This window comes from Rutidosis leptorrhynchoides, chromosome 11 (assembly GCF_046630445.1).
Source record: "Rutidosis leptorrhynchoides isolate AG116_Rl617_1_P2 chromosome 11, CSIRO_AGI_Rlap_v1, whole genome shotgun sequence".
NCBI classification, from domain to species: Eukaryota; Viridiplantae; Streptophyta; class Magnoliopsida; order Asterales; family Asteraceae; genus Rutidosis; species Rutidosis leptorrhynchoides.
Genome location: NC_092343.1, coordinates 135,609,859 through 135,625,325, shown reverse-complemented (window position 1 = coordinate 135,625,325; position 15,467 = coordinate 135,609,859). Strand labels below are relative to the sequence as shown.

Here is a 15,467-nt window from a genome sequence, read left to right as displayed (position 1 = left end):
TCCATATTTCCGAAGATATTTTCTTAATTATTCTTATCTGAAATCATTTACCTCTTCGCGCTATCTGTATTACATCATAAAAGAAACTATTTTAGTTTCTAAATTCTGAAACATTCAAGTTTAAAATAAGAATATTTTGAAGTAGTGTTGGGAACTGAAGCATGAATTAGTATAATATAATGACACTTGATCAACATGATTATATTACAGTAAGTCATGCTGAGTTTCTAAATGGAACGTGATGATTCACAGACTATACCGTCATGATGTGTCATGTTACACGACTCTTGTATTCTACTTAATCTCTAAAATATCAAGAAAATATTTCTTGATGATTCGGCTTTTTCCGAGGTATTCTGGTAATTTGACAAGTCAAGATCGCGCCATTACAATTTCCTTCCTAGAACATTAACAATGTTCATTCCGAAATTCATATATGTGAATTCTGGACCATTACAAGCGGTGCTTAATCGCAAGAAGAAGAAACGAAAGGACAAAACTCCGAAATAGAAATTGGGGTATAAATTGCAGCAAATAAAAGAGAGCATTAACTGTGAATGATAATGATTATAAAAGACAGAAGCAGAGACTTTGAAATATAAGGGAACATATAAAGCCCAACGGCAAACCAGAAATTATAAACCATATATATCGATGCATATAGCAATATAAAGACACGGGAGAACTAGAAACACTATAAACCCAAGAGTATAGTAGAAGTAAATAGATTCTTCCAGCGGTAGATGAAAAATAAGAATGACCGATATGAAAGTTAGAAGTATATCGAGAATCAAAACTGGATGGAGCATATTGATGAATACTTTAAAATATGAGTTGAGGGGGAAAGAATAGAAGGTGATGAAACATGACTAGGAACTTGAAAATCAACAGATTTAACTCACACAATGGCGGAATAAGTGAATCAAACCCTCTAGTGAATAGGTTAAGTTTTTTTTTATTAATTTAGTCAAACCACAACTAAATCAAGTGTGATTAGATCAACACCTAGAGCTATTATTCACCACCTGGGTGATTTGGACTGAGAGAGAATCGGAGGAGCTCACTAGATCTGAGTGTGTGTAACAAATGAGAGGCTTAACCTAAAATGAAGAACATAAGACTTTATATACCCCTGCTGTTGACTCACCCATACGATTCATTCATCACACGTACGAGTTGGCTTCATCAGCCGTACGGGTGATCACTCACTCGTGTCTTCTCATTTAGGTTGTAATTGTGACTTAGCTCAGCATCAACCGTGCGTATGAGCCTGTCAGCCGTACTAGTGAGGCTTCACTCGTACGTCTGACTAAATCTAACATAGTCAAACATCTAAATCTCGTTCTTGTAGTTCCTGTAACCACATACAAACACGGATAGGATAATAATGAGCAATCATGGTGGCCTGTAAACTGTTGTACCTGCAATGGACGTGGGTAGATGTCTAGGGACTTGCATAAAATGCATCAATAGAAGGTGTGAGTTGTAAGGAAATGAAGGAGGTGAATTTATAAGAAAATCTCTGACAGAACAATTAAAATGGACGATCGAATTTAAAGCGGATCCTAATTCCCTTAATTACCGGAGAGTCAAATCTTATTAAGAAGATTTTCTTCAAATCCTTTGAAATCTGGGAATCAATCATATCTACGACAAATGAGAAGATGAATCTACACTTACTCATTTCACTCTTCTATGTTAGCTTCATTCGTACTCTTCATATAAATGGATTGTTTATCCAAATTATTCGCTGATGATAAAACTCTAATTTTCAGCCCGTATGCATCATGAAAACATACTTATTATCATTTACGACCTTTCCACTCAAATTTCGGGACGAAATTTCTTTAACGGGTAGGTACTGTGACAACCCGGAAATTTCTAACCAAATTTAAACTTTAATCTTTATATGTTTCCGACACGATAAGCAATATTTGTTAAGTTAAATTTCAAGAATTTTAAACTATGTTCATACATTCATTCAACCTCGACCAAGTTCCAACGATTCACGAACCATTAAACGAATATGATTATATATGTATATGTGTATATATATTATAACTTGAAACGTAAATAAAATATTAGATTAAATACTTTATATGATTGTATCTGTTTCAAAATGTTTATCAATGGAATTAGAAGATAAGATCAAATAATTGAATTATCAGATATATTGAATTATGATTACAAGTCTCTGTTGAAAGGCCCACGTTGATTTGAGAAATCTTTCCATTTTAACAATATTCGGAAAATGGTAAAGTGATTTATAAATAAGAACAAATTGTCAATCATTGAGAACTAGACAAAGGATAGTGGAAGATTGAATCTCATAAAGACTCGATTGATCTATTTAGTTTCAAACGTACAAAAACGTTTTCAGTTTAAAAAGAATTTTATTATTAAAACATATATAACTTTTATAAATATCTAGAACCACTTTTGACAGCTAATTACTTAACTAGTATGATAAAGATAATGATATTTATATTTTATTTTATTCAATATATATATATATAACAATTTAAATTAATATTATATATATTTATATGCGTATTATACGTACATAGTTTTATACTTTTACTATACTTAAACTTTACCTTTACTTTATTTTTACTTTACTTTAACTTTAATAATTCACTTTAATAATTTATACTTTAATAATTTACTTTAATAATTCATACTTTAATAATTCACTTTAATAATTCATACTTTAATAATTCACTTTAATAATTCATACTTTAATAATTCAAAAATCTATTATAAATAGAATTCAATAGGTTTCATTATTTCATAGAAACTTGAAAATATTTTTCTCTAAACTCTCTCAATCGATTTACATATATATATTTACTCCGTATTATTTCAAGATATTATTAGTATACATAAAATATTATGACGGAGTGCTGTCCGAGTGATTTCGAAATTGTTTTTCGAGTAGGATAGGATTAAAGAAATTATGGGTTATAGCTATGGAGGTGATTGAGTATGGTTCATGGGTATGCTCGTGAGGTCAATATAGTGTTTATCATTTCCGTTGCGTCTACGTACCTTTCCTGCAATATTGAATCTCAATATTGATACGTGAGTACTCATAATTCAACTTTTACATACTAATAGTGTATCCCTGACTAGTGCTCGAGTATTTAGGATTATGCATGCTTGTACTTTTGATATTGCCCTTAGACAGGTTAGGATGAATCTTGAATTAGTTACACTTGCGGTTGAGATAAGGTATAAGATATGCATGTCCTTGAAAAGCTAGCGAAAAATTAAGAACTTTTCCTTTAAATATCGAATGGTTTCGATGAACGGATTAGAAGTTATAATCAATTGAATTTTCGATATTTTTATTAAAAATGATTATTATTATCGTCGTTTTTATCGTCGTTCTAGTTTTATCTTATTATTATCATTATTATTATCTTTATCAATAAAAGGGATTTATCATTAAAAATTGTTATTTTTTTATTATTACTATCGCTATTATCGTTAAAGTTATAATTAGTATTATTATTATCCAATTATTATTATTATTATTATTATTATTATTATTAGTATTATTATTATTATTATCATTATTAATATATATATATATATATATATATATATATATATCATTATTTAAAAATGGTTATTGTTATTGTTATTATTATTATTACTATATTATCGTTAAGATAATTATTTGTATTATCGTTAATAATGTTATAGTAACTATCATTATTAATATTAGTGTAATTAAAACAAATATTTGTAACACCTAATTATTTTGATTACTAATATTATCATTATTATGAACACGATATAAAAGACGATTAAAAGCTATTAAACGAAACGATTAGGAAATAATGAGTAAGAGTATCATGATGAAATTAAAATATTATAAGATATTGATTTAGATAAAATTATCGTTCTTATTATTTTTATCATTACTATTATTATTAAAAGTATCGTTAGTATTAAAACTATCATTTTAACAAAAATTATCATTTTAATAGAAATGTCATTGTTACAATAAAATATCATTATTATTATTATTTTAAATAGAATTATTATTTTAAAGATAATATTAAAAATTATCGTAAATATTAAAGTTATCATAATTAGAATTATCGTTTTATCATAATGTCATCTTAGTAATTATAAATATTGATATTTTTATAATAATAATTATTATTACAAAATAATACAACTTTTACTTACTATCATTATAGATATTATATTATCAAATAAATATGTGATACAAATATATTATAATACGTGTAATAACTTACTTTAATAATACCTATCATATTATCTTTATGATATTAAATGAACCCTATAAATTTTATTACTTAATATATATAAAAGTATATTTTATTATATAAATTTAATATAAAATTTTATTTATTAATAAATAAATTATATTATTTACTCTAATAAATCTTTTAAAAATATTTAAAAATATAAAATGACGATATTTAAACTATATATTAATCATGTATAGATTTTTGGAAATTATTTTGAGTCAAATTTACTTTTGTTGACTTTTGCATATTAGTCTCGAGCATTAGGATTGTGGTACACTATGACTTGACCTAATTTGTTAGACAAATATTGACCAACACATAAATATATATAATTAATTTAGGTTCGTGAATCCGAGGCCAACCTTGCACTTGTTCAATGACGTTATATGTATTTTTACTACAAAATACAGTATGGTGAGTTTCATTTGCATTTTTACCCTTTATATTTTTTGGGACTGAGAATACATGCGCTTTTATAAATGTTTGACGAAATAGACACAAGTAATTGAAACTACATTCTATGGTTGAATTATCGAAATCAAATATGCCTCTTTTTATTAAAGTCTGGTAATCTAAGAATTAGGGAACAGACACCCTAATTGACGCGAATCCTAAAGATAGATCTATTGGGCCTAACAAACCCCATCCAAAGTACCGGATGCTTTAGTACTTCGAAATTTATATCATGTCCGAAGGAGAATCCCGGAATGATAGGGGATATTCTTATATGTATCTAGTTAATGTCGGTTACCAGGTGTTCACCATATGAATGATTATTTTTGTCTCTATGTATGGGACGTATATTTATGAGAACTGAAAATGAAATTCTTGTGGTCTATTAAAATGATGGAAATAAATGATTATGATAAACTAATGAACTCACCAACCTTTTGGTTGACACTTTAAAGCATGTTTATTCTCAGGTGTTAAAGAAATCTTCCGCTGTGCATTTGCTCATTTTAAAGATATTACTTGGAGTCTTTCATAGCATATTTCGAAGAACGTTGCATTCGAGTCATTGAGTTCATCAAAGATTATTATTAAATCAATTTATAGTTGGATAGTGGATATTATGAAATGGTATGCATGCCTGTCAATTTTCGATGTAAAGAAAGTTTGTCTTTTAAAAACGAATGCAATGTTTGTAAAATGTATCATATAGATGTCAAATACCTCGCAATGTAATCAACTATTGTGAATCGTTTATAATGTATATGAACGGGTCCTTTCAGGTTGGCAATTCAATTATGCAAGGAAGAAGAATAGAGTCAGTTTATGTACTATCTGCTGAAACAGCATATGTGGATAAGACTCGGAAAAATGAGACAGCTGATCTTTGGCATGAACGTCTTGGGCATGTGGGCTACAACAAGTTAAAGGAGATGATGGTGAAACACATAGTAAAAGGACTTCCTCAAATTAATATCCGAACAGATACAATATGTGTTGGATGTCAATTTGGAAAAACTCACAAATTGCCATTCAAGGAGTCACAACATCAGTCCAAGACACCACTAGAGCTCATACACTCAGATGTCTTTGGCCCAGTGAAACAAACATCACTTGGAGGAATGAAGTATATGGTGACATTCATTGATGACTTCTCAAGGTATGTGCGGGTTTACTTAATGACGGAAAAGTCGGAGACTTTTTAGAAGTTTAAAGAGTTCAATAAGAAGATAGAAAGTGAGCTCAATTATAAGATTCGGTGCTTACGCACAGATAATGGAAGAGAATATTTATCGACCGAGTTCAATATCTATCTTGAGAAGCACAAAATCATAAGTCAATTAACTTGCCCCAATACTCCACAACAAAACGGAGTGGCAGAACGTAAGAATCTTCACCTTGCTGAAACTTGTCGAAGTATGCTTCATGGTAAGAATGTACCAGGAAGATTTTGGGCCGAATGTATGAGGACGACATCATACGTGATAAATAGGCTTCCACAAACAAAGTTGGGGCATATTTCACCGTATGAAAGATTATGGAAGATCAAGCCAACCGTCAACCATCTCAAGGTTTTTGGATGTGTATGCTACGTCTTCGTACCAGATCATCTACGAAGCAAATTTGATAAGAAGGCAATTTGGTGCATTTTCGTCAGTTATGATGATTCAAGAAAAGGTTGGAGATGTTGTGATCCAAATACTGGAAAGTGCCATACTTCAAGAAATGTGGTATTTGATGAAGCTTCTTCACGGTGGTCACCACAAAAGATAGAGCTTCCAGAATCTCATGAATTAGAAGAAGTCCCAAAAGAAAGAGAAGAACGTGAAGAGCACGTATTAGATCCAACTAAAGAAGGAGATGGGTCGTACTCTAAGGAAAAGAGTCCATGGAAAACTGGTGTACATCAATCTATATCCGAGGAGGTTCATCCAAACCAAAAGGAAGTCGAGGAGCATGCACAAGAATTAAGGAGATCAACAAGGTCGATATAACCTAATCCAAGGTATGCCAATGCTGCTCATGTGGATGAATCAATACCTATTGAGCCTTCTACTTATGAAGAAGCAGCGCAAAGTCGAGAATGGCAGAAAGCGATAGAAGAAGAAATTAATGCACTAAAAGAAAACCAGACATGGAGTTTAGTTCCAAAGCCAAAAGATGTAAAACCAATATCTTGTAAATGGGTTTACAAGGTGAAGACTCGATCAGATGGCTCCATTGAAAGGTATAAAGCTCGACTTGTTGCTAGAGGTTTTTCTCAACAATATGGGTTGGATTATGAAGAAACGTTTAGTGCAGTGGCCAAGATCATAACAATTCGAGCTCTACTAGCTTTAGCCGCTAGCAAGTCTTGGAAGCTGTGGCAAATGGATGTCAAGAATGCTTTCTTACATGGAGAACTTGACAAAGACATTTATATGGAGCAACCAAGAGGCTTTGAGAACAAGTTCCATCCTGACCATGTCTGCAAATTAAAGAAGACACTATATGGCTTGAAGCAGGCTCCAAGAGCTTGGTACGGGAAAGTTGGTGAGTTCTTGGTACAAAGTGGTTTTACAGTTGCTCCTTCAGATTCTAGTTTATTTGTGAAACAAGATCAAGGAAAACTAGCCATAGTGCTAGTATATGTGGATGACTTAATCATCACGGGAGATCACTATGAGGAGATCTAAAGAACAAGAGAGAATCTGTCTATCAGATTTCATATGAAGGAGCTTGGAGAACTCAAACATTTTCTTGGACTCGAAATAGAGCAGAAAAGAGAAGGATTATTTCTGGGACAACAGAAATATGCGCGAGATCTTTTACAAAAGTATGGAATGCTTAATTGCAAACCTATCTCAACTCCGATGGATCCGAATACAAAACTACGAGCAGATGAAGGAAAAAGTCTTCAAGATGTTACCATGTATCGAAAGTTGGTCGGAAGTCTTATTTATCTCACACTAAGCCGGCCAAACATATCTTATGCAGTTGGAGTGGTTAGTCGATACATGAGCAATCCGAAGAAGCCTCACCTTGATGTTGTACGACGCATCTTAAGGTATGTTAAAGGCACTATTAACTTTGGTATTTTATACAAGAAAACAAAAGAATGTCACGTGACTGGATATTGTGACGCCGATTACGTTGGAGACTATGATACACGACGGTCAACAACTGGATACATGTTTAGTCTTGGATCGGGAGTAATATCATGGTGCAGCAAGAGACAACCAACAGTATCCTTGTCAAGAACTGAAGCAGAATATCGATCGGCATCATCAGCAACACAAGAAATTACATGGTTGAAACAACTAATGGAAGATCTTCATCAATCAACAGATTATCAAGTAAATCTTCTTTGCGATAACCTATCAGCTATACGACTAGCAGAGAATCCAGTCATTCATGCAAGAACAAAACATATTGAAGTGCACTATCATTATGTGCGCGAGAAGGTCCTTGAAGGGAAAATTAAGATGTTGCCAACAAAGACAGATGAACAGGTTGCAGATATATTCACCAAGAGCCTAAGTAAACCTAAGTTTACAAAATTCAGAGAAGCACTTGGAATGGTCTGCAAGACATCGTTGGAAGAAAATTTGCATTGAGGGGGAGTGTTAAAATACAATGCAAATTTGGTATTATAAAATGTGAAATTAGTAGATGCACATAAAATATCTAGATATTAATATGTATAAGAAAATATCTAGAATTTAGAATATGGTAGGAAAAATCTAGAAATTTGTATTTGATAGGAAAAATCTAGATATTTGTATGTGTAGAAAATATCTAGATATTTATCCATGGAAATATCTAGTTTCTAGAATGTTTCATGGGGTAGTATAAATATGGGTGATGAGTAGTTCATTTGTGAAAGGTGTGAGTAAGGTGTCAAGTAAGAAGAGTGTGAGTTAGAGAGAGCTTATAAGTAGAGAAAAGAAAACTTATAAGTAATATTGTAATTGTTTCTTTGTATTAATAAAAGTGTTCTTTGTTAAGTTTCCCGATTAAGCCTCAGTTTGTGTTTAAGTTCTTAGTGCACTTGTGTTGTATCTACTATATGGTCGGCTTTGCCGCCTAAGTGATATATGGTCGGTTATACCGCCTGAACGATATATGGTCGACACTGTCGCCTAAGTATTATTGTGCACTAAGGATTTATAAAATTAAAGGCTAACCAACGTCAAAGTGTTGGTGTAGTAAGTGAGAAATCTAGGTCCTCTATAGTGTGTGTGTTGAGCTCGTCGAAGCTTCCAACATTCACCATTCATTCGATTAGTGATTCCATTCATTCTTGTTAATTAGTATCACTGAGATTATCTTTCCTCAGTGATTGTAATTTCTGTGTGTAGTCCATTCTTAGAGAGATTATTCAGCTGATTCAATTCAGAAGTTTTTTGGAGTTATTCTTAGTTCTTGTATCTAATTAATAATTAATTACAAAAGGTTATTGATCATATAAATCCATCTAGCTTGTAATTATCTTACTAATTAATTGTACATGTGTGCGTCAATACTTACTAAATACATATGTCTGTATTGATCTTACTAAATATTTATTTTGAAAAAATCGAATGAGAAAGGCTTACCTGAATTTCTAGTACTTCCTCAAGTGCCTTGATGATCCCATCCATTGTAGGCCGATCCTGTATATCGAAACTAATGCATTTATATGCAATGTCTATGAACTTACGGAATGAATGATTATCGATTTGATCTTCTATAGAGGGATCAATTAACTTTTCCACGAGATTATCATCATACAACTTTCTGACAAAATATATCAGTTCATGTTCATCATATCCTCTGATGTGCACTTTCATATCAAAACGTGACGTCCCACTCAATATTTCAAAGAGTGCCAAACCATATGATAAACGCTTGATTCTAGTTTGCAGGACAAAGAAAGCCAATCCATACCAATTGTTAGCTGATTTTCAGGGACAAATTCTGAATCACTAAACCCAGTGATTTTGGCTTCCAAATTTTCATCTAATAATATTGACTTGGATGAGAATTTTTTGTGAAAAACTCTGCCGTCGTGAAGGTGTTTTAAACCTCTTGCTGCGCCGATGCCAATCTTAAGGCGTTGTGCCCATGTTAAGTTACGCTTCTTATATTCATCTTTCAGATAATCTAAAAGGCTTCCATTCATGGCATATTCTTGAACCTTAATTGTCTCGTCGCCTTCAATACAGTAACCAATGAAAGTGATGATGTTTTCATGGTGGAAACTGGTTGCTATCGCAAGCTCTTCACTGATCAGCTCGCTCTTTCTTTCTTTATTATTGATGACTCTGCGTTTGATAGAAACCACGCGGTGTCCCCATCCCCCAGAGAGCTTTCCCTTGTAGATCAAACTACGCGGTGTCCCCATCCACCTGGGCGGCCTTTTTATGATCAAATTACTGTCACTTAAGTCATTAGTAGCAGACTTTATCTCCTCCATCGGAATTAAATAATTTCTTGGGTATACCTCTGAAGAAGACATTGTAATTCTTCTCTCCTTCCTAATTTTATTGTTCCCAGACAAAAGAACACACAATTAGATAAAACACAATTATTACACCTTACTTTTTGCCTTATGACTGTTTTACCCTCACCATTGTATCCCCCTTTAATTTCACATGTTTATAGTGTTCAGCGGTTCGGTTCGGTTTTCAGTTTACTCGGTTCGATTTATTCAGTTCAGTATATTCGATTTTGAAATTTTTTAGAGCAAAACCGAAAACCGAATTTAAAATTGAAATCGAACTAAAAGCGAAAACCGAATTTGGTTCGGTTTTGGCTAAACGGAAATCATAAAAATGATAACAAAAAAAAAAAAAAAAAAACTCAGGAAGTAAATATATACTAGACAAAAAGCATCTCACATAACCTTGAAATGTGCTTTGTGCAGTAAAGTAAGTGATTCAATTAATCACTTATTTTTCTTGTGTGACTACAGTAAGTGTGTATGGGCTGCTATAAAAGAGAAATTGATTTTTAGGGGCCTGCCCAATGTGCTTCATAATGTTTTAAATCTTCTGGCTCAATTTCCTCTGTCGAAGATCATTTGGAATATAATCAATCGATTGGCATTTGCTGCTTGTGTGTACTTTTTATGGCAGGAAAGAAACTTTAGGTTTTTTCAGGGTAAAAGAAGATTTGCAGAGGAGTTAATTGTTTGTATTCGCAGGGATATTCAATTAAAATTGTCATTGCTCAAGGTAAAGAATTGGCCAGGCATGATAATGGCTGCTCGGTTATGGGATTTGAAGATGGATAATGCTCAATTTAGTTTGTGCTAGTTGTTTTATGTAGTTGGCGTGTATTTCTGTTTGTATTGATGGTCTGTTTGTATTTGTTTTGGGCCGTGGATTTCTCCCTGCCTGTGTATGTACTTTTTAATTAATAAAAATGTTTTGCTTTGCTAGGAAGAAAAAAAAAATTTCTCACATAACCTTAAGAAAACAGGAAAACGATTCCAAGATTTATATTGATATATTGATATTGATGTATATACAGTATAATTATAATTATAATTTTAACCATACATACTAATGGCCACAAGACTTTTGGTACCAAACCCCCACCAAAATTGGTACAATCAAGAAAAAAAATCAAACACCCCCTCCAACTTGGACCAATTTTCAAGTTCAACTCTCAAATCAGGGGTGCAAAATGTAAACTTATTATTTTAATTAAAAATCTTAAACACACTTCACCTATATTTTCAATGGGACATATCTTTCCGCTCGACTCGCGTAAATTTTTTTTGCACCCACCGTTCAACTCAAAAAAATCATACGAACACAACGAGACTAACTATACCCGAAACGGACACTTCTAAAAAAAAGTTCAATACCTCGGACTTTATTCAATACATATACACACACCTATAATACGCTCCGTTAACTATGAATACGCAACCAAAACGCCCCGCGGCAACGCGCGGACCCATTTTACTAGTTATATACTAAAGGTAGAATTTATATTATAACAATACTCGGTTAATAAACATATAATTTATTCTATTTTTAACATTAACATTTTCATTTACATCAAATTGGGATGAGATTTTTATTTTTTTTAAAAGGCAAAAAGTATTTTATTATTATAAATTATGGAACACCGGAAAGTATGCGATTGCATACTGTAACAGAAACGAGAGCAGCAGGGCTGCAGCATACAGTTACATAAACAATAGTGTGGCTCCGTTAATATAAAGAAGAAATGAGCTTATAATCGAAAGCTTGCACATTCACTCTAACTCAACAATGATCATCAAACGACTTGGGATGGGATTATGAAACACATACAAACTATTCATTAACAGATCCATAATACAATAATAGTATATATTTACATGAATACAATTTACAAGATATATAACTAGGAATATAGGAACTAACCTTTTTAATGTAGTCGATAAAGATGATATATGGGTGATAGTGTTTTTATTTTTAATATATGCATTCTTAAGTTTTTATTTTAAAGGAAAGGAAAGGAAACTAAGTGATAGTGTTTAAGTCAACCATTCTTGAGTTTTTTCACAAAAGAAATGAAAGAGTAGAAAGGGGTTGAGGTTGTCCATAGGCTTTTTATCTACATTTCTATCCGTCCAAATTTAGGAGGATTGGAGGTGACAGTATTTCTTCATTTTATTTTTTTTATCTTTTACTAGATTATATTCAAATTAAAAACACTAATTGAATTAATCCACTAACATTATCATCACGAATTTTAAAACCTGTTGTACTTTTAAACTTTAATTAGTCGAAATTGTAATGTCTTATTGTAAGGATTATAGGACCCAAACAATAGAGTAATTTCAGAGAATTACCCTTCCACAATCGATAAACGAAAGAACAATTATTAAAGAATTAAAAACGCGAGATTTAACGTGGTTATATATAATCGAATGTCGATTACTTTAATCCACGGACCAACTAAAGAGATTTTATTGATATAATTCGTAGATACAACTGAGGGTTACTAGGATGCTTATATATGCCAAAAACAAAGAGGAAACACCTTGGAGAACAAGAAAAACGTCAATATGGAAACTCCCCCGTCAGACAAGCCGCGCCGCGTCATATAAGGCCGCGCCGTGCCTCCAAGGCAAATCTTCAGACAGACGTTTTCTCAAACTTGATGCTCTGTTCTTGTACTAGGCCGCGTCGCGCCTTCCAAGGCCGCGGCGCGCCTCCCTGTTCGTCCGAATCCTTTTGTTTTGATATTCTTCACATCCACACTTATTTTACAGTTGTTGACTCTTCAAGTGAAAACAACAAAACAACTCATAAATCTATCTATCTATCTATCTATCTATTACATCTTATAAATCATGAATTTAAATCCTATGTGTCAGACAATGTGCAGTTCCTAATCACAAGTGCTGACATGTTAATCACTATCCTAATTACATTTAACACCTAAGCATGCCATGCTGGCAATATTAAAAAAAAAAAAAAATCGAACCTCATTCCGTCATCTCCTTCTTCGTCTCTTCAACCCACCTGATACAAACCCTAATAACTCCCATCGTTCTTCGTATCTACAACCAATCGAATACAAACCCTAAATCTTAATGATTCAATCGGTGAACAAAACAAACACAAGTCTAAATCGCTGAATCCGAAGCGATTTTTTGGCCAATACAGGTGAAATGGAAGGAACGAAGTATCAATTTTTCGTCTAATATCAGCGATTACCACATTCCATCCAATCTTCTCTTTAACCGGGTTTGTTACTAAAGATTTAATTAACAATTTTTCGCATTATACTTGAATTTCAGTTTTGAATCAAATCAAATTTTGATGCAATCACAACATCTTTACTTCTTAAGGAACAAAAAACTAGATTTCGTTTTGGTTTAATTGTATGCTGTGTTAATTGATACCAATTATAGTTTTTGGTTTACATTCATTAAGTTACTGATATTTATCAAAATTAATGTTTTCTATTATAAAAACTATACTGCATTACCATAGTTAATTATAGTGTTAACTGTTTGATAAATATTGGTGAATTGAATAGCATTTTTAATTGCGTTGGGAGTGAAATCATCGAGCAATACGATTGGTGGGTACATAATTTATGCAGTAATTTATGTCGATACATATATTCATTTATATACAAGGATACATGAAAATCGTCACTTTAACAAGATTTGATGTTGTTTAACAAGTCTTCATTGAGGTATGTTAATCAAGTTAAAATTTATATTTTTAATTGATTCAGTTAACTTGTATAAAACCAACGGATCTTCGGTCCAGCGGTACCGCGGTTACACTTGTGTACTCGCAGGGCTAGAGGTCTCGGGTTCGAACCTCGTCACCCGCTCTAGGAATTGAAATATATTCCTTGAAGGTGGCCCAAAGGGAAGGTTTTACCGACCCGCTCTGGGACTAAGGTCCGGCCCGCCTGCCCCTCGGGATGGTTTAAGGGTCGGATCCTCAGAGTGTGGTTCGGGTTTCCTGCCCGAAAGCGCGTGTGTGTGTGCAAATGATGACTAGGCTTCGGTCCGGACTGATGCAAGCTTGCCTTTCAAAAAAAAAAAAAAAAAAAAAAAAAAAAAGTTAACTTGTATAAATTTAGGCAGTCTTCATTGAGGTATGTTAATTATTCAATTATATAAATTTACAGTTTATAAAAATGATTCAGTTAGGTTGTATAAATTTAGACAGTCTTCGTTAAGGTATGTTAATCAAACTGATTACCGTTGTTACATTTAGCAGTCGTTTGATGGGCGAGCTAGACAAAATGAAGACTGGCATTATGCCTTTATTGTGTATGCCATGAATGGCATTATTTTCTATTGTGTTACTAATGAATGCGAATGCAATGTTGTTATTGGTTTCACTCTATGTTCAACTAAGTGAACACCAAAGTTGATTTTAAGGATGAGATCTTCCAAATACATGAAAATGAAAATTAATTGAAAGCTATGGCTTTCGTGAAGTTCTACAATTATGAGGTGATAACTGATCGATCACGAAAGCGTCTCCGGTTATCCTCTGTTGGTTTTTGTATAGATAAAATGTGTATATGTGTATGCTAACTTATAATAAGAATGTTCTAATGTAGTATGTCTTTTCCTTTTTTCATAACTAATCTAATGCTTGCTAGGAACTATGAGAGGGTTAGAGATGGGAAGCCTATGGTGCACTCCTGATGTTTCAACACATTGGCTTGACGTTTCACCAGCAAACATCTGGAACAATGAAACTACTTGGCAATAGACACTTCAAAATTATAACATTCGCTGTGTAATTAGGTTATCATCAAGTAGTATCAAGTTTCACCTTATGATATAGTTATTACTATTTGTTTTCACTACATGGCTATCCTATACATTTTAATTATTGTATTTTCAACCAAATATGAGTTACAATCTCTTTTCACTAATAGTAATGTATCATATTATATTATTATATCACCTACGTTGAATTGTTTGACAACCTTTATTGTTTTGGCAGGTCAAGTGTATGATGCTACTGCAGTCCGTCTCCAGTTTCATCACAAAGCTTGGAAGAATCTCATCCCTACATGAGAAATTCGATAAATGATATCTATACGGAGTCAAACTGGTAAAATTAAATGTGTACAAAACTTATAACAGACTTATAAGACCGAAATATCAAACTGAGATCAGTACACCAGAACTCAATACATAATGTTTTTCCCTTTGACCCTACTTGAACCTATTCATATACTAATTTGCATCAATCATGTAATTTAAACTTATAAAGATTTAAT

At 32.6% G+C, this 15,467-nt stretch overlaps 1 protein-coding gene across 1 annotated transcript; it reads right to left on the bottom strand.

The window, feature by feature from the left end:
* Nucleotides 1-9,110: 9,110 nt before the first annotated feature.
* On the bottom strand, nt 9,111-10,215 carry LOC139874974 (probable serine/threonine-protein kinase PBL28). The gene is made up of 3 exons (XM_071862362.1): nt 9,592-10,215; nt 9,314-9,370; nt 9,111-9,146 (listed from the first exon to the last, which is right to left on the bottom strand). Exons 1-3 carry the CDS (start codon nt 10,213-10,215, stop codon nt 9,111-9,113), a joined length of 717 nt encoding a protein of 238 aa, XP_071718463.1.
* Between the last annotated feature and the right edge of the window lie 5,252 nt (nt 10,216-15,467).

What these genes read in the sequence shown, in the direction of transcription:
- LOC139874974 (XM_071862362.1), bottom strand. Translation starts at nt 10,215, where the DNA reads ATGTCTTCTTCAGAGGTATACCCAAGAAATTATTTAATTCCGATGGAG. An exon ending in AATCAAGCGTTTATCATATG is followed by an intron (nt 9,371 to 9,591) that starts GTTTGGCACTCT and finishes TTCGATATACAG; the next exon opens with GATCGGCCTACAATGGATGG. An exon ending in AGGAAGTACTAGAAATTCAG is followed by an intron (nt 9,147 to 9,313) that starts GTAAGCCTTTCT and finishes ATTATTAATTAG; the next exon opens with ATACAAGAACTAAGAATAAC.